The 19,882-nt window shown below is 47.1% G+C and overlaps 1 protein-coding gene across 1 annotated transcript in view; it reads right to left on the bottom strand.

Moving 5' to 3' along the window:
- Positions 1 to 4,029: 4,029 nt before the first annotated feature.
- Positions 4,030 to 19,882, bottom strand: part of PRAG1 (PEAK1 related, kinase-activating pseudokinase 1) — a 48,724-nt gene continuing 32,871 nt past the window's right edge. Inside the window, exons 5-6 of the mRNA XM_082608599.1 lie at positions 12,213 to 12,952; positions 4,030 to 5,292 (exon numbers count right to left, since the gene is read on the bottom strand). Coding sequence (XP_082464725.1) covers positions 4,126 to 5,292; positions 12,213 to 12,952 — 1,907 coding nt within the window. The 3' untranslated portion in view covers positions 4,030 to 4,125. The remainder of the gene's footprint in view (positions 5,293 to 12,212; positions 12,953 to 19,882) is intronic.

Raw genomic sequence — 19,882 nt, 5'->3', positions numbered from 1 at the left:
CATTTTGTTATAGCAGCCCTACTGGACTAAGACACAAGAATACCTTTTTGGGGGTTGTGGGAAGTCCTCAGGGCTGGATCCAGGCAAGTGATAAAACAGGTGGTTTGTCTCTGGATCTTGTCTTCTCATTTCCTGCCTTCTCTTCCTCCCTTAGATGAAGAGTTCAGTTGCCATGCTCAGTCCCCTTAACCTGTCTCCATGCCTGATTAGCTCTGATAGGGCATCAAGTCAGGAGTCTGAAGAATGACCTTTAGGTCCTAATACCATACATAAATGTTTTGGTAGTCTAACCACAACCGGTGTTCAGGACAGTGTTTTTGTAGGAAATAGCTATAATCACTTCTGGTAAAAGATCTGGAAAGATTTGAATCCAGCATTCACAATATGTGATAAGTGTACATGTTCGAGTCCTACTGGGATAGCCCAATACCAAGTTGGCTTGCTGGCATGCAGAAAAACCCCAAGTAAACTTGACTTTGCTTCTGCCACTCCAGAAAGTTGGGATGGATGTAGTCAAGTCCCCGGAGGAAACATGCAGATCAGAGAAGACTGAATACCCAGAATCCAGTAAGGTTGCAAACTGACCATGGAAGTTCTGGCCCATCCCCAGTTCCCCCTCCATCAATGATATTGTGTTCGGGTTAATTTGGACTCTTTTCCTTAAGATGACCTCCTTTCCAGGGCACAGGTTATCCAAAGACATCTCTTGCCTGGAGTAGGTTTCCTTGACTGTCATTAACCACATAATTAGCATTGGAAAAGAGAAGGAAAGACTAATTTGTCAAGACTTTTGTCCCATAGAACTTACCCTAGATGTTTTATTCTTGTCTTTTATTTTTAGCAATGACAGCAGTTGGTTTAAATTTTGGTTTCTAATAAATCAATTCCATTTACCTCACCCTCTATTAAATATGCCAAGCAGATTTTACGTTATAAATCTACTATTTTCATGAGATTTAATGAGCTTATCCTTAGATCTTCAAAGATTTATAGACATTCATCAGAGTGGGAAAGGGCTGCTTCCTTTATTGACTGTATATTTAAAGAACACATTTCAGAGAAGTCATTAAAGTAACGTGTGTCTTCCCTCTTCAAAATCTTCATAACTGTTTTGTGTACATGTGTGCAACACAAAAGAGCTTTTTCCAGCCCCAAGCCTTTGAAAACCAGGACGTGTCACACAGTGATAACTACAGCTCCCCAGAGCCCTGTCTTTTTAGATCTGAGCCATGTCTTTTGATAAATAAATCAACTCTGAAGTGCTTATCTTGCTTCTGGCAAGGATATAATAATTTAGATGCCTGCTTCGTAACGCCTACAGGAAAGAGAACGATTCCACATCTTGGCATGAGAAAGGGAAAGGCCCGTTAACAACCCAAATTACAATGTGGAAAGGATATGGGGGCGACTAGAGTTGGAGGGAAAAAAACCTGGAGATTTAAATACCAGTAGTTGGGTCTAAAGCCAAGAAAAAAAGGAGATGAACTCACAGATAACAGAACTATGAAATAGCCAGATGTTACAACACTGTCATCATATAAAGGTCCCTGCTTATTTCTGAACCTCAGTCCGTGGAAGAAACTTTTGTTTCTGGACTCAATCCATTCGGTCCTTGAACCTTCTGTGAGGTAAAGCCATGCATCTCAGGTGTATTTTGGGGTAACAAAAAAACAGTTATATCAAGCCCCTGAATTTTGTGTGAATGAAGCTGTTTGCCAAAGCTAATATTTGTAGCCACGTGACTTACCGTTCACGGAAGAGGTGGATCCATGGGGATGAGTGGGTGGCCAGTGCCCTGCAGAACCACCTTGATGAAACGAGGCCTGAACACTCCACACTTGGATTTCACCAACTGTGGATAGAAGAAATTGCCCTATCTAGAAAAATGTTATTTTGTTTATGTGCTACTGGGAACATTATTCCATGCCTTCAAACAAGGAAATCATTGGCAAAGTCCCTTCAAAACCAAGCACCCGGGAAATGTTTGTTCCTCTCAATGAACAGTTTCCTAAAATTACACGAATTCTGCAACTGGTTGTTTTCTACTTTTCTAGGTTGGTGGACAGCTCAGAAGTAAGTTTTATGTTTGATCGTTATCATTCTTCTCAATTAGAATTTATTGCTATAGTTCCTTTTCTTTCCACCTTTATTTTTGGGTTCATTTTGGTTCCTAAAACCTTTTCTACCATCTCAGTTTTTTTTTTTTTTTTCCTAAAGTGGGTGGCATATAAAAAAGGTGCAATTAATTCAGAGGTTTAAAATGTGCCTCTTGAGACTTTTATTTCCAAATAGCGCTGCATTCCCCGGCAGAATATTTGTTTCCTCCCTCTCCATTGTTTATTTATTTGAAGTGAGAAAGAATAAGAAAGCAAAAGACAGCAAATCGAAGGCAGAGGGTTTGCCTGGAAAATTCCCAGAAAGAAACAACTGACAAAATAATACCCCCTGAAACAGACAGGTCCTATGGAGAATTATGATTTCCATGTTCAAAACTCTTTCTCTTGTACAAACATAGTTGGAAGCTGGTTTTAGCCACTTCTTCCCTCAATGCTCAAGCAAAAGTTGAAATGACAAATGTGCCCCGAAGCCCCAGGTTTCACCTCAGATGCTTGGAAGTGTAGGTGTGTTTACCTGGAGTCCCAGGCTGGAAGGCTTGTAAAAGGAGTGAAATTAATATGCAGAAGGTGACCTGGGAGATTTCCCCATCCTGGTTGCTAGCCACATTCCTAGATTTCTAGGACATTCATTAAGATCTTTGCATTTGTTTTAAAATTGTCCATAGTTGTTAACAAGGTGTGAGAAATTAGTTCACAAGTTGGAAGATTACTCTTTAGGTAGAAATACAAGGGTCTTGGGCTGTTTCCCTTCAAATGAGTTATTTAGTGACTTCTTGTGAGTCCAGTTTTGAGGAGGAAAGATCCGCTGCTTCCTAATTTTCTTTGAGTATTTTAAAAGTATTTTGAATGAGTTTTTGAAAATGGAAACCCAAAGGAGCTTAGAACAGCAGGGGGACTAGCAGTCTGAAAGTGGGAACACTGGAGTTCTATTCTTGCCCTGTCCTTACCTAGGACAGCAGTAACAGTGGGCTGTTTTCCACCTAGCCCTCCATCCATTCTTCTCGACCCTGCCCAGGGAGGCCAATCCTGCAGACTGTATTACCCAGGTCCCCTTGCTGTCTGGCATCTCACTGGTCTTGGCCTAGGGATGACAGGTGGGAAACAGGTTGAGTGAATCCTCCCCATTCCTGCCCTTGCTTTTGCCTCATCATCCTTAGCTTTTCTCTTAACCCTGCCCACGACTCTGTAAGTGGTTCCCTGTTAAGGTCTTGTCATTTGAACCATCTGGGGTGGCTTCTGCTTTGAGCCAGGCTTCTGATACAAATGACAACCAGCTTTAGCAAACTGGAAATGGATTTCAAGCAGTGGGATTAAATTCTGAAATTCTGGGATCACACCAGCTGTGTCTGAATTCTTCCTAAGAGACTTGTTAGGTGGGGAGACAAGTAGGTAAGACTAACTGGTCTCTGCATGCCTGGGACCCTTGCAGCCTATTGCTCTATCTTACGAGAAGTGTAAGATAGAGGACAGTTCAGGTGGTCTTGAAGCCACTGCTTCAGGGGCTTAAAAACAATTTTACCCACCAAAGGTATTAACACACTTGTGCACTTGAGGATAAAAGAGCTTTCTTTACTCATGAGTCAACCGAAAATTTTAATTAAAAATGGAGGTGTTTTTTTCTTTTTTAAATAGCCACTTGACAAGAGGGTAAAGAGAGCCCATAATGGGGTAGTGAGACCAGAGTCCAGGCTTCACTCTGCTGGCCACACTGTCCTCAGGACCTTGCAATAAGCTAGAAATGTACACAATTGTAGGGGAAAACTTCAAGACTAGGGGAGGAGAGGAGGCCAGACCAGGGTGGGCAGTGACATCCTCAGTCTTTTGTATTTATATCTTACGTGTGTGTGTATATATATATATATATATATATATATATATATATATATATATATATATGTATATATTACATCCAAGTACAACAGTCATTTGTACCATTTCCCAGGAGACACAGATGTTTCCAAGGCAAGGCAGGGCAGGGCTGGGGGCAGCACGGGGGCGGGGGGCTGCCTCACAGAAGCTGCAGGAGCTTCAGCGACTGTAAGAGAGCTCCGGGCTCCGCCGACGCCAGATACTGGCAGCAGAGCCAGTCCTCCAGCTCCACCCCGCGCCGGCGGTCCACCGCCTTCTCGGCGAACTTCATCATCATCAGGGCCCGCTTCATGTCGATCCAGTTGCTGAGCGTGGCGCACAGCGCCTCCTCCGAGGTGCCCGGCTGCTCCACCAGCTCCCGCCGGGGTCCCCACAGAAGGCACTGCAGCACGCGCTTGGCCTCGCCGATGCGGATGCGCTTGATGGGGTCCGCCTGCAGCAGCAGGTGCGCGAGCCGCTGCAGGCCCGGCGAGTAGAGGGACAGCGCGGGCAGTGGGGGCAGGTCCTCTTGCCGGTAGTCCTGCTCCCGCAGCTGGGCCCGCACTTCGAACGGGTTGGGCTGGTGGAGCAGCTCGTAAATGAGGATGCCCGTTTGGAACTCGTCGAACTTGCGGTACTGGGAGGCAGACACAATCTCTGGGGCCAGGCGGGCCTGGCTCTTTTTCTGCTGCAGGTTGGCGGTACCGCCCGGCTTCTGCTTGGCCTTCAGGAAGTTGCTGATGATAAGTCGGGGCAGGTGCTTCTCGCCGGGCCCTCCCTGACAGGCGGGGCCAGCCGGAGGGGTGGGGGTGACGCCGGCTGGGAGGGCAGCAGAGGGGCAAGAGGAGGGGGTAGCGGCAGGGGCAGGGGGTACGGCGGTGGGAGGGCCCCAGGAGGTGGCGGAGGAGGGGTCCGGGGAGGCCTGCGGGGCACAGTGCACCAGCAGCAGGTTCTCCAGGCACAGGTCCCGGTGGATGATCCCGTGCTCCTTCAGGTGCTCCAGCCCATTGCAGAGCTGCAGAAGCAGGAAGCACACGCGCCGCTCGTAAACCTCGGGCTCAGACTGGTGGCTGGTGGCTGAGTCTTGCACAAAGTCCGAGGCGGTCTGGTGGGGTACCTCTCGGGTGATGACCACCACGCAGTCCTGCTCCTGGGCGGGGGGATGTGAAGGCAGGGCAGACAGGGGGTCCTTGGGCGCATCGGGAGAGGTGAGCATGCTGGAGGGCACCGAGGCGACAAAGTGGCCGCAGTCCTGCTGGATGTTGAAGTGTACGGGCACGGAAGGGCTGCAGTATGAGGCTGCTTTGGGCTCAGGGGTTTTGCAGATCTGCGGGGGAAAGGGGCAGTGAGGTCAAAGAGCCAGAGCCATCATTCGGTTCAGCAACTGGTGTTGGGACATTTAGATATCCACATGCAAAACGGTGAACTTAAACCCATAGCTCACACCGTACACACAATTGAACTCAAAATGGATCCCAGAGACCTAGGTCAAAATGGAGAGACTTAGATGTGAGAGCCAAAACATACACACTTTTGAAGAAGACACAGGACAGAATCTTTGAGACCTTAGGTTGAGCAAGGATTTCTCAGATACCACACCAAAAGCATGGTCCGTAAGAGAAAAAAAGGGACAAACTTGACCTTACCGAAACTCAAAACTTGTATGCTTCAAAAGATACTAAGAAAATGCAAAGACAAGTAATAGAGTGGGAGGAAATATTTGCAAAACACATATCCAGTAAAATGATTTCTATCCAGAATTTACCAAAAATTCTTGCAATGCAGTAATAAGATAAATTACCCAATCAAAAGGTGGGCAAAAGATATTAACAGGCATTTCACCAAAGAAATATATAATTGGCCATAAACACATGAAAAGATGTTCAACATCATGAATCATAAGGGAAATGCAAGTCAAAACCACAATGAGAGACCAGGTGAGGCCCACCAGAACGGCTATAATAAAATGGTAATAGCAAGTGTCTATGAGGATGTGGAGAAATGGGAACTCTCATTTATAGCTGGTGGAATGTAAAATGGTACCACCACTTTGGCAATTTCTTAATAACTTAAACCTAAAATTATCATACAACCCAGCAAGAGTGAGTTCCCTTGGTAGGAAGATGTCCCCATGCCCACAGCATAGGCTGGACAAATTCTCAGGAAGCCAGATGAGAGCTTACACAGGCAGTCAGCCTCACTCCCCAGCCCTCACACCTGATTTGGCAGCTACCTTATAATAGATGTGTTCGACCCCTGGGATGTTCCCTTCTTGGGGAATCTTGGGGGCAGATGCAGGCCCTAAACCTCTAGGCCTTGGTCAAATTCTCTTAGGCTGCCCTAGTTTCTAGATCCAGGTACATATGCCATGCCTACCAGCTGGCACAACCTGTTGGGCTGATTTCAGTGGAGCCGCTAAGTGGAAGCCACGAGCTTTTCCTACAAGGGTGAGTCAGAGCAGCTGAAAGAAAACAGAAATCTCCAGAGAATAGGGAACCCAGAGGGCCCAAAGGCACCCTCTGAACCAGAGGTGGGAATAAACAGACGGATGATCTCAAGCTCCTTTGGGGAATTCCCAGTGTCTTTCCCACCTCTTCTACATCTTCTTGTACTAACGACAGCGACTGCCACCTAAGGATCCTGAGCAACAGGAACCCTCATCTGGTGGCCACACAACTGAAGAGTCTTGAGCCAGACACAATGGCCCTGTCAGGTCTCAATATCCCTCTAATTACACTGAAAGGGACGGTATATGGTCTGTGGGTGCCCCTCTCAAAAGGAGATGATGCAACCCCAGCCGTACTTTGTAGAAAGGTAAGGATCAGTGCGTAATCCTGAGAAGAAAGGCATTTCGCCTCCATCTATAAAATATCATCCTGCAAACAATCCCAAAATAACCCTTTGGGGTGCTGCATGGCTGCACTCAGATGAGTACAGCAGCGTTTATGGAGCACCACAATGCTTACAGGTGACGTTTTTAGAAGTTCTGTTGCAAGCACCTTTTCAAAGAGATTTATTTATATTGCAGCTCTACAAAGCTCAGCATAAAACCTGGCATAAAAGAGCTCCGCTTCTGAGAAAACTTTTAAAAAGATAATTGGAGGGCTGGGGGGAGAGAACACATTAATTTATTGATCCCTCTATTAGAGAAGTAGAATAGAAATAAAAGGGAAGTACATTTTATCCCAGACAGTGCTTCCTATTACTAACAAAAGTGATTTCAGAATGCATGCCTAAAAGGCACTGCTGCAGGCTCTTTCTTATCCGAGCACACCCAGCTATATTCAGTTTTTATTTTTGGCTGTGTTGGGTCCCCATTGCTGCACATGGGCTCTCTCTAGTTGAGGCAAGCAGGGGCTACTCCTTGTTGCGGTGCGCGGGCCTCTCATCGTTGTGGCCTCTCTTGTTGCAGAGCACAGGCTCCAGAGCACAGGCTCAGTAGTTGTGGCGCACGGGCTTAGTTGCTCTGCGGCATGTGGGATCTTCTGGGGCCAGGGATCGAACCCGTGTCCCCTGCACTGGCAGGCAGATTCTTAACCACTGCGCCACCGGGGAAGCCCTGTATTCAGTTTTTAAAAGGTAGTCTTCTGGAACACTATTACACTAAGGGAAATTTGGGAGGGGTCCTCAAAAAACATTCTTGCATATAAATACCAACCCCTGTGTATGGACCCGTCTGCTGTGCCATCCATGGATACTGGTGTCATCCCGTCCCGTGAGGGCTTCTCAACTACAACATATACCTACCGAACTCTTGCACCATGCCTACAAAGCATTTTGTCATGTAGTGTCTCGTTAAATCTCATTGAACAACTCAATGAGGTAGATGCTACTACAGAGGAGGAAACTGAGACTTCAAGAGGTTAAATTATTTGCCCTAGATTATACGGCTAAGAAGTGTTCTGGAGGTGAAAAGTATGGGCTTTGGAGTGAAAAGGACCTTAGTTTAAATATAAACTCTGCAAACATTGGCAACTTTCCCTTGATTCTTGTTGTGGTCGTTACGTTCTATTAAGTAGCCACAAACACTGAATGAATGAATGCTGAACCACTGCTCCTGGGGAAATACAATGTGAGGTTCTTGCAAGTTTCTGGTCACAAGATGTTCACCAACTTATCAATATGTAACCTTGTTGTACACTGTGTGTTTCTGTTTAAAGACGCCTTATTCATAGATACTGCGGATGCACTAACACTGACTCACAGCCAACAGCAGGGTAACTCATGCCTGAACTAAGCTGATCTAACACCCTCTCAAAGGTGCATCACAGCCTTTCCTGGCCTTAGGAACACGAGACAGGACTTCAGCACTCAGCGTGGCCATTTTAAAGAGCGTAATCACCAACGAAAAGCACAAAAGTGTGATGATGAGGCACTAAATAGACACAAAAAGTACACCTGTGTACAGTATGAGAGCTGAAACAAGAAGGCGGAGGGTCCCCTTGTGCCACCTCAGCTGAAGATTCGCAAGTCGGATGACCCGGATTTCCGCCCCCGCCCACTGTGTGCCAGTTCAGTAATGAACCCCAAAGCCCTCCAAGTACTGATGTGGGGTTACAAGTAAGTTTCAGCATCGAATTCACAAACGCAGAATCCACAAATACTGAAGATCAATGGTATTTATCTCCAAGTGTGTTTCTCCTCTGTATCTCAGGGGCAGTGTCCCTCTTCACAGGGCCACTGGGAGCATTAAAGGACACAACACAGGTGTGGCTTTCAACACAATGCCCAGGCGAGCACCCACCGGGAGAGGTTGCTATGGTGACTGCCCTTGCGGGTCTGGCTGTAGCCGTGTGGTGGTGCTGGGCAATTCCAGAGCTGGCTGGCTGTACAAACCCAGAGGGTGCAGCTGCCGGGGCCTGGGCTGTGTTTCCAAGGATCCCCTTTCTCCAGGGTATCAAAGGCCTGGGCCCGGCAAACACTCTCCTCGGGAGCTCCAGGCACTTCGCACAGGGGTGTAAATGAAAGAGGAGAGTGAATGACAAGTGGCCTGGATGCATTTCAGAATCAGTGAGCTGGTCCCTCTGGCAAGACCTGCAGCTTCCTCGCTGCCTCGAACAAAGGACAGAGCGTGTGTTATCCAGAGGGGCAGCCCTGGGCGGGGCCGCCAAGATCATTCTACAGTGTCAGATTAGAGGTGAGGGGAGAGGAGGGGCGAAGGGAGGGGACGGCTTCTTTTCCACCCCATCTCCCCTCACCGCCCCCCCAAGTTCATTTTCAGGGAGTCTGTGCTTGAGTTCTGGCTCAAGACCTTCACAAAGGCCTTTGGTTCAGCTCAAATTTCAAACGTTTCACTGAGCCAAGTTTCACTTTAAACTTTGGTGCCACGGCCTGATTCGTGGTTGAAAATCTGGGCTAAGTCACGTCTGTTAAATAAAAAAAGCCCAGCCCGCTTAGCACAGGTCCCTAATTACCGGAGTTCTGGCTGACTGAGGCATGAAACAGCTTCGAAAGCACACACAACTAAGGCTTTTTTTCCCTCCTCACACTCGTGGAGCTGGGCTACACGAGCTGGCTTCACCTCCTCGTGGCTACAGGGTGCCAAGCTGACAAAACACAGGGACCAGCATCAGCCCGAGCAGGTGCGAGCCTGCAACTGAAGCTCCTGCTTCCCAGGCACGGATGAAATGAGCTCAGCCACAGCCAGGCGGTGCGGGAAGGAGCCCCGCTCCCCACTCCTGGGGATTCAGCTGATTCAGATGACTGTATTCCATCTAGGATCAGCACTAATGAAGTGGAACAGCAGTGTGGAAGGATGCTCCATGCCCCGCCCCCTCCCCTCCCCCCCAGGCCAGGCACATTTGCAAATAGATATTGTTGTTCCCCAGACTCTGAATACAGGAAGCTCTTCCCCAGATTTCCTTTTCACACGTTACAGAGACAGTCCCTGAGCTGCCAAGGCTCCAGCAAAATCAAAGAGGAGACCCCGGGGACTCTCTTCCTTAAGAGGACCAAGGTCTATCACTGGCTTCCTTATGGTTTACATTTCGAATGCAATGAACGATGCTGCCTTTCAACATCCTCTGGAAATGCTGAATTTTCTGCACTGTTCTTCGGAGAACTGGCTAATTCTACATTGTTACAGGAGGTCCTAGAATCCAAGTTGCACATCACCATCATGGATATAAAAACCAAACCCCTTTGCCCGGAGGTTTTGATCCAGCGGCAGATCTTGCACCAGGTGGCCCCCTGGGCCATATCACTTTCTACCCCATGGGCAAGAGGGATTAAGCCTGTCCCACCAGGCTCTTTCCTCCTCAAAATGGAGAAGTCAGCTGTCTCTTGACAGTGAAGGAGCCGCCCAGGTCCAGCCCAAGGAGACGGGGGAGAGTAACACATGCACTTGAACACAGGAAATGTTCAGGGTGGAAGCAGAGACCTTATTCACAGATCCCTTTCTCAGGTCCACTAGGTTGTCAGAAGCAAAGAACTTCCTAAAGGCACCTCCATCCCCTTGACTTTCAAGGAGCTCAAATCTCCATCCCTTTCATTGCATGGATACAGACCCCTGGCTCTGGGCCACCAGCGATGACCAGGCTGACCACGTCCAGCTCTCTGGAGGGTCTACTCACTCTTCCTTTACTGGATACAGCACCCTCCTAATAGGAAGGGAAACGCTGGGGTTGTTTCTTTTTCTTTTAATTGTGGTTGGGGCGGGGGTGACCAGGAAGGGTAGCTCAACAAGAGAGTAGCTGCTGAGTTCAGATATAAAGAGGCAATGAAGTTCAAAAATCTATCTAGTCTTTTGGGGCCTTGATTTCTGACAATGAACTGGATCCTCCTAATAGCTACCTTTCCGCCTAGTTTTTTTTGCAAGAAGGCAGCGAGTAATTATACAGAGCCCCTTGAACAAATAAATCAGGGGTTCCCAATCTATATTTTATGGTGGTGTCACCAATTTTTTAAAAGAAAAATCTCACAGTAAAATTCACTGCAATTTTCCTTGGCTAATAATCACAGTATTAAAAAAAATCTTACTGGTAAGAAGGAAGCTACCCCGCCAAGACCATTTCATGTTAGTTCACTGTTTGCACTTTTTCTAATTAGAAATAAAAGAACGTCTTGGGGCAGGTGGTGGCAGAAAAGAGTTCAGGGTTCCCTTCTCGCTCCTCACAAAAGCCTGCATTTATAGAAGGACCACAGACCACCAGGTACTCAAGGGATGCCAAAAGAAGATGAGAAAAGGGGCCACCAGAGGGGCCAGATGGATACAGACAGCTCCACCAGCTTACTCAGAGCTGTGCCCCAAAAGAGCAATGGGGCGTGCTAGCAACAGACCTGATCCAGGGCCAATGATTAAAGAGCTGTGTTACTTTGGACTAGTCCCTTAACTTCCCAGAACTTCTTAACTGACAGGGTGGTAGCATAGGCTTTGAGACAAGACAAAGAAGACTTCAAATCCATCTTAGCCACCTGCCAGCTGTGGGCAGATTACTTAATCATTTTGAGCCTCAGATTCCCCAGCTGTAACACCTACCTACCCTGTGAGGATTTGAGGTCGTGTAGTTAACACACCCATCCAAGAGTCTAGTTGTATACTGACTGCTCTATCAATAATATTACTGTTACTGTTCAAGATGATGCTTGGGTCTAACTCTCCTTCTGGCTCTATTTTAAGAACTATGTCTTAATTGCCTATCTCCCGTATTAGATTATAAGCTCCACGGGAACCATATGTTCACCTCTATATACTCAGATCTTTACAAAATACCTGGCTCATAGTAGGCATCCAATAGAAACCTGCTGAATAAATGAATGAACTCTCCATTACATTAAAAGGCAACTGTCTTAATCCAACTCGATCATGTAGGTTCGTTCCTGAATGCACAGAATGAACCTTCTATTCATTGTACAAATCACATCGCACCACGTCCTGGGCCAGGCAGAGAGTGAGATCACCGAGCATTTTTTTTTTTTTTTTGCGGTACGCGGGCCTCTCACTGCCGTGGCCTCTCCTGTTGCGGAGCACAGGCTCCGGACGCGCAGGCCCAGCGGCCACGGCCCACGGGCCCAGCCGCTCCGCGGCACGCGGGATCCTCCCAGACCGGGGCATGAACCCACGTCTCCTGCATTGGCAGGCGGACTCTCAACCACTGCGCCACCAGGGAAGCCCACCGAGCATTTTTTGGAAACTACCCTCCTCCGGGAGCCGGCTGAGGGGCAATGACTTCCCCAGCCATAGCGCTGCCCCCCTCAGCCAGGACCGGCTGGCGGCACTGTGGAATGGGAGGAGGGGTTGGTACCTACTTTCACAGCGTAGGTGCTGCCGGGGTCCTCGGAGCAGGTGGCACAGTAATAAATGGCATCCCCCGAGTCGCAGCAGGGCTTGTTACAGGCCAGCTTGAACAGGGACCAGTTATTCTCGCTGAAGCGCAGCCCCTTTTTCTGGCCACCCATGAAGAGGTCCTCACACCTGGCCACGAGGCGGACCAAGGACTGGGCGTAGAGCCCTCCCAGCTTGGTGTAGGTGCCCTCCTTGCTGCTGATGCTGCTCAGGAGGCTGTGGAGCTGCAGCTGGGCGCCGCCCGCCGAGGCCTGGCTGGACACACTCAGCTGGGAGGCCGCGGCCGAGGAGACCCCTTTGCCCTGCAGGCTCTGGCTGCCCGCCAGCCCTGGCGCTGGGCCCCAGGGGCCATTGTCTTTGAATGTTTTCTCCAGAGGCTCAGAAGCAGAGAAGATGTGCTGGTGGCGGCTGCCAGGGCCTGAGGAGTAGCTGAAGTGGGGCTCGTCATGGACACAGACGTTGGTTTCCGAGTGGCTGAGGTTCAGCTTGGGACCTGCTGTTCTTGGCTTGGGGGAGCCTTGGGTCCAGAAGAAGCCATCCGGGGAAGAGGCCGCCCGGCTCACTAGCTTCTTCTGGGGGAGAGGCGGGGGCTGCACGGGGCCACCTGGGGACACATCCTCAGTGGAGCCCGAAGGGAAGGGGACAGGGCTGAAGAGCTCCTTCCCGCTGCTGGTGGGCGAGTGAGTCAGCTCAGATGATGGACCTGAAAAAGAGAAACAGAAACCATCAGACCGGGGGCCCAGGCCACTCAGTTCCAGGGTCCTGTGGGCCTTTTTTTTTTTCTTTCCATCAAAGCAATCTATTTTATTTTGTTTTTATCTATTTCTTGAAGAGACAACATATGCACAATGAACACAACTCAAAATGCAAAAAAAGGTGTACAATGCCAATGAAGTCTTCCTCCTATCCTGTTCCTTAGCGCCCAGTCCCTCTCTTCAGAGGAAACATGGCTGGCAATTTCCCATGCATCCTTCTGGAGATCTGCCAAACAACCCAAACACACACATACACACACGCACTTACACAAAAGAGAGCAAACGGTGCCCACTGATTGCAGTATTCCTTTTCTTCACTTGCCACTATGGCTTGGAGACATTCCACATCAGATGATGTTCAGGTCTACCTAATTCTTTTTAAAAGCTATCCCATACTGTATCATCATATGCAAGTACCATAATTTATTTAACTGGTCCCCCGTGCATGGACACTTAGGTTGCTTCTAATATTTTGCAAACAATGTTACAACAGCAACGACAAACTGGAACATGTGTGGCTTGGCTGGATTTTTTCAAAAAGTCAGTTTATAGAGGGCACAGTTTAGCTACAGTATAATTCCTCCTTCTTAGTGTGTAATTCTCTGAGTTTTGACAAATGCCCTGATGGCCTGGGGGACAGTGCAGGCCCACAGACATTTCAGAAGGCAGAGAATGTGATTGCATAAGAAGAAACAGATCTCAAGGGAAAGTGAGTGGTTCCCAGGCCCCACAGTTCCCAGAGGTGCACGTGGATATTGATGTGATTTGGGGAAAGTTCCATCACTGCCTCAGGCCTCCGCAGAGCATGGGGACCTTCAGAAATGTCACAGACGGTGAGACAAGAGCGAAGATTGGACTTACTCTTTATATCAATGTATGAAATGGAGAGTTCACAATGAAACAAGAGTTCAGGTAAAAAATATATAAGAAAAGGTACTGACATCAGAGACAAGAAAGGGCCAATTGAAAATAATACTCATTTCTTTCATTCTAAGAACGGACTCAAAGATGTACCCAATATTTTAATAACAGCTTTTAAGGGGATTAAAAAAAAACATTAACTGTATCCATACATTATAAAATACATCTTATTATCCTGAAGGTTAAAATGTGAAAGAAACATGGGTCTCAGATTCAAGGAAATACGCAGTTATGATGTGTGCCCCTCATTTAGTTGACTGTGCATGTAGCCTAAGGGCGGGGCACATAGTGCCTCTCTGGACCCCCTCCCACCTTAGCAGGACGACCAAGATGCAAGACGCACAACAAATACAGAGGCCGGAGGCAAGTGGAGAAAGGCCCCAAAGGAAGCAAACTGTCTGTTAGCTTTGTGTCACTTCACTCAGAGGCACATGGCCTTTGCAGGGCTGCTTCTGAACAGGTAACAGCTATCTCTGCTTGAGTCCCTCTCTGCTTTCTCCAGCCAAAGGGGGACAGAATGGGCTGGCACCAAGCTTCTCCCATCAGCATGGGGGCCTCCTCACTTGGGGGTGCTCCACAGGCAGGAGGGAGCCAGGTGGATGACCATGTCCTCAGGTGCCGATGTCCGTGCCTCAGCCCCACTGACCAGCATCAGTAAGTGACAGCAGGGGTCTCCTGCATGGTACAAGCTCCAGCGCAAAGCCCCCAGGAGGACAGAGTTGGTAAAGGCAGCTAGTTGAACACAGGAGCTGGGAACCAGGTTTGTGCAAAGAGATGCATTATCAACACGCAGAAGATAAGGGTTGGGGAGGGGGCAGGCAGAGGTGATCAGAATCCCGGTCAACGCTTTACTCAGCGGCTCCAGTCTCCCTGTCCAGACAGGGACAGCCTGCCTATGGTCAGGACTCCTGGGTCCCCTGTCCAACCGGCCGGGGAGGTTTTTGACAAATCAGTTTCAATAGCTAGTCCCCTCCTTAAGCCTTATGCTTATTCCCACCCCCTTATTTGGTTTGTCTTCCTGGGCTTCCCCCTACAGCCCTCCTTGACGCTTTCAACACATCCCTTTCTGCCTCTCGTCTGATCTGAGGGCGCACAGCGGGATGAACCCTGATGTAAGCTGTCAATCTTACTCGGCTGAATTTCCTCATTTAAAAACTGATTGGGAGGCTTCCCTGGTGGCGCAGTGCTTGAGGGTCTGCCTGCCGATGCAGGGGACACGGGTTCGTGCCCCGGTCTGGGAGGATCCCACATGCCGCAGAGCGGCTGGGCCCGTGAGCCATGGCCACTGAGCCTGCGCGTCTGGAGCCTGTGCTCCGCAACGGGAGAGGCCACAGCGGTGAGGCCTGCATACCACAAAAACAAACAAACAAACAAACTGACCAGATTGCATCCCTGCGAAGGCTCCTTCCAGCACTGATAGTCTATAATTTCAGCCATTCTCTCCATTTTCAACAGCTCCTCATGTGCATTTTGTCTCAAAGCTGCCCCTGAAATAAAATACCTCTAGGCAGATGCTTATCTTGCTTCCACTGTTCCTCTATCTCTAGTTCCCACAAGCTGCCGCTGGAAAACTTTTCAATCTTTAAGGATAGCAGGAATCTTAAAAAAAAAAAAAAAAAATCGGTAACACTTCTCATTCCCTAGATTACCAAAGAAAACCAAGAGGTTGTGGTTTAGCACAGAAAATAACGCGTGTGTTCAGGCAGTTGGAAGGAAGGGATTTTCTCCTTTGCCCTGTGTGTGTTCTCTTGCTTTCTTGTGGGAACTGTGAGTGTGTGGCTTTGATCAGATCTATATCCCAAAACCACTTAGCTAAATCGGGGCAGGAGTAATGGGTATTAGGAGGCGCGGCTTCGGGGATTAGCATGTGGACTGGTTCATTTTTCTTTATTTCTTAGATGTTAGGTGTTTCTCACCCAACAATCACCAGCTAAAGCATACAGTAATCAGAGGATGGCACTGGATAGGAAGGCTCCTAGCCACGCACTTCACCAGAGGTTGTAAAGGACTGCATTACACAGACCTCATCTGGTGAAGTGAGGCTCATCTGAAATGTGCACTTCCTCTGTATATCTGGGCATTACATATACATATTGTGATTTTTGCATTAAAAAAAAATCTCCTACTTGGGTAACAGGTACACCATCTTCTGACCATTCTCCAGATGTGGACCCGCACCAGGCAAAAAGACCATAATTCACTCGGATCGCCCCCAGGCACCCCAGGACCATATAACATCTCAGCTGTTAATATTCTTGGCTGTTAATATTTGGAGGGGGATGTCTACGTGTAGCCCTTCTCGATGAAACCGATTTCTCCAGCATGAGACAAGCGGTTAGCTGTCTTCTGCGGGACCAGAGAGCACCCCAGAAGATCCGCTCTGGGTCTGTCGTTTTCCTGGCTCTTGCATGGGGCACCTCCTCACAAACACAGCTGTGGGCCCCCCAGAGGCTAGATTCTTACTGTTTGCAGCAGCTGCCACCCTCTGCATTCAGAAGAGCCAGAAAGAAGAGGGAACAAATATGCCTTGACACCTAAAACAGTCTCAAAATTCACAGGCAAACCACTGGTTCAGAAAAACGTGCCTAAAAAAATCGTTAAAAACTTTGGCCAACAGCCCATGTTCTCAGGACTCAGATCCAAGGGTGCATGAGACGAAGTCAAATATATCCCGGCTCTATGCCGGTGTTAGATCTCCCTGTTTCCAAATTCTGGCTTACAATTAAGGGTGTAAAAAGGATATGAATGGAAAATACTTTGCTGGGAAGTCTGCCTACATCATAGTTACATCATTGGTGCTTGTTTTTTTTTTTTTTAATGACTTTGAGTCCTAATTGGGCCAGAGAGCTACAAATCCCATTTCCTAAGTTTTCCTTCCAATTTCCAATTCTGCATATCAAGCCTGCAGCCGGCTATAGAGAAGAACACCTCTGCATCTCCTTAGCGCCTGTGTTTCAGAGAAGAGAAAGTGTTTCTAGGAAAAAACTACACATCACGTACGGTGCACTGGGTGGGACCTTACAACGATGGAGAGGAAAGTGTACTAGTTTGGTGCCATTATATTTATAAAGCAGAGAAGAGAAATCAGGATTTCAACGGTGGGGAAAAAAAGGCTTAACTCCTATGCAGAAATGCAGGCCAAAAGTTCAAACCCAGCACTGTGAGGTTTCCTGATTATAGAGTCCTCTCTTCTGGCTGGGTTGTAATAGGTACATTCACTGTTCTCTATAGCCAAAATGAGAGCTGGGCTTCAGGAGGAAGCGGTCAGTCCAGTTTTGAACCGTACAAATGAGCCCGTGTGGCTTGCTTGGCGCCCGGCTGCCTCCTGACGGCAGCTGGGCCAGAACAAATGTGGGGACAGAGGGCAGGGTCCCAGCTAAGAGTCCCCCAGCTCCAAACTTCAGCTTCGGTGTCTGACGATTCTCCAACTTAAAGTAAAGGAAAGCAAATTGAATTTTCTTTTGTTCGAAACACCGAGTGTTCTGTGGATCGTTTTTAAAAATGAGGATAAGAGATTTGGCTGGAAACGGCTGTATAGATTAATCCATTCATTCACTCAGTATTTCTTCAGCACCTACAAAATGCAAGGCAGAGGGAACAAAGCAGATGGAGAAAACCTCGCCCACACCCTGTGGCCTGTTTCAACCTCTTCACGTTCAAGGTGAGAAAACTAAAGCTATCTTTATAGGCCAGGGTCACACAGGAAGAGGCAGTCTTACAGGTTTTGGCCAAAACCCCTCTTCCCACCCCCAGAAGACGTGAAGAGTGGCGGCAGAGGGGATGTTCTAGCCTCACAGAGAGTATTTTTTTCCTCCAAAGGAAAATTTGGTCAGAATAAACTCTAATTTTTTTTTTTTTAAAGGGAGGCACATAGCATTCCTTCAAGAGGAACCTTTGCTTTTTCAAGAAGGTAAACGTGGTCTGAAAATGGAAGCATAGTATTAGCATTTTACAATTGGATGGAAAATGTGGCATTTGTGAGAAGTCTCTCCAGACCACTTCATCATCCCAAGAAACAGTGATCCAGATGGGTAGGCAATTGACATGCAAAAAAGGAGAAGCACCGTCTCAGTTTGGAAAACAGGCTCGTGGAAAATATTGCATGTCTACAGCCCATGTGTGGCTCCAGAATCATGATCTTTCCCCTGTTATAACAAAATCATTATGGGTTTTCTTCCAAATTAACAGTAAAATTAAAAGTTAGTTCAAGGCACTTTCACACGCTGTTGACAGAAGCATAAACTGACATTTTTAGAGGTTAATTTGGTAACATCTGTTTAAAAATGCATATACATTTTGACATATTGATTCTACTTCTAGTACTTTATCTTACAGATATGCTCACCAAATTATCTTGGTGTACGTCACAGGATCTTCCTGCAGACTTGTAATGAAAGTAACCTAAACATGCATTGACAAGAGAAGGGTTTAACCAATTTATACAATGAAACAAATATACAGTATGAAAAAAATGAGGTAGACCTAGAGGTTCTGATTTGAAGGACTTCAAGATACATTAAGTACAAAAATGTGTAGAACTGAAGTTTATGATATTTAAAATATGGATAAGAATTTCTGGGATGATATAGAAAAAAATGTTCCAAATGGGGGGGGCGGAGCTGGGAGTCTGAAGACTCGGACTTTTAACTTTATATCTTTCTCCACTGTTTGGATTTTTATCATAGACATGTATTGACTTTATTGAAGTAATAATATATTTAAAAAAATTTAGTTTAAAGGGAATAGCTCAAACTAAAATGAAGCTTCACTTGAGTGATATCGTGAGGGCTCAGGCCACAGACAATCTTAAAAATGCGTAGTTTTTCCTTTAGGATAACTTCTCCATCCTTCAGTAGCACATCTCCCAGAATAGAACCGGTGACTCAGTCTCCCTCCATGGGGGATGGGAGGGTATACTGTGTTAGAGCAAAACATCAGTGTAATATATTAGACTGAACCCATCAATTTAGGATCAAGCGCTCTACAAGCCTGCTTAATTGTCAGAAAGCACACTATTTTTGGCTAGAGAGTTTTAGATGCCTTTTTCAGGACCACCTTTCTTTTTTCTTTTTCTTTTTTTTTTTTTTTTTGGGCTGCGATGTGCGGCTTGTGGGATCTCAGTCCCCTGACCAGGGATTGAACCTGGGCCACGGCAATGAAAGCCTGGAATCCTAACCACTAGGCCACCAGGGAACTCCCAGGACCAACTTTTAAAAAATACTATTTCTTCTTCTTCTTTTTTTTTTTTTTTTAACATCTTTACTGGAGTATAATTGCTTTACAATGGTGTGTTAGTTTCTGCTTTATAACAAAGTGAATCAGCTATACATATACCTATATCCCCATATCTCCTCCCTCTTGTGTTCTCCCTCCCACCCTCCCTATCCCACCCCTCTAGGCGGTCACAAAGCAAGGAGCTGATGTCCCTGTGTTATGCGGCTGCTTCCCATTAGCTATCTATTTTACATTTGGTACTGTATATATGTCCATGCCACTCTCTCACTTCGTCCCAGCTTATCCTCCCCCCTCCCCATGTCCTCAAGTCCATTCACTACGTCTGCATTCCTGTCCTGCCCTTAGGTTCTTCAGATTCTTTTTTAGATTCCATATATATATATGTGTTAGCATATGTTAGCATATGGTATTTGTTTTTCTCTTTCTTACTTTCCTCTGTATGACAGACTCTAGGTCCATCCACCTCACTACAAATAACTCAATTTCGTTTCTTTTCATGGCTGAGTAATATTCCATTGTATATATGTGCCACATCTTCTTTATCCAGTCATCTGTTGATGGACACTTAGGTTGCTTCCATGTCCTGGCTATTGTAAATAGAGCTGCAGTGAACATTGTGGTACATGACTCTTTTAGAAATACTATTTCTTCTTAGAGTCTCAGGTAACAGCCTGAGTGGGTGAGCAAGGGCTCAGTGAAGGTCAGGCTGTCACTCATTCTGA

The sequence above is a fragment of the Mesoplodon mirus genome (assembly GCF_964341445.2).
Source record: "Mesoplodon mirus genome assembly, chromosome: 20".
NCBI classification, from domain to species: Eukaryota; Metazoa; Chordata; class Mammalia; order Artiodactyla; family Ziphiidae; genus Mesoplodon; species Mesoplodon mirus.
Note: the sequence above shows the minus strand (reverse complement) of the source record. Positions and strands in the feature narration are given on the sequence as shown.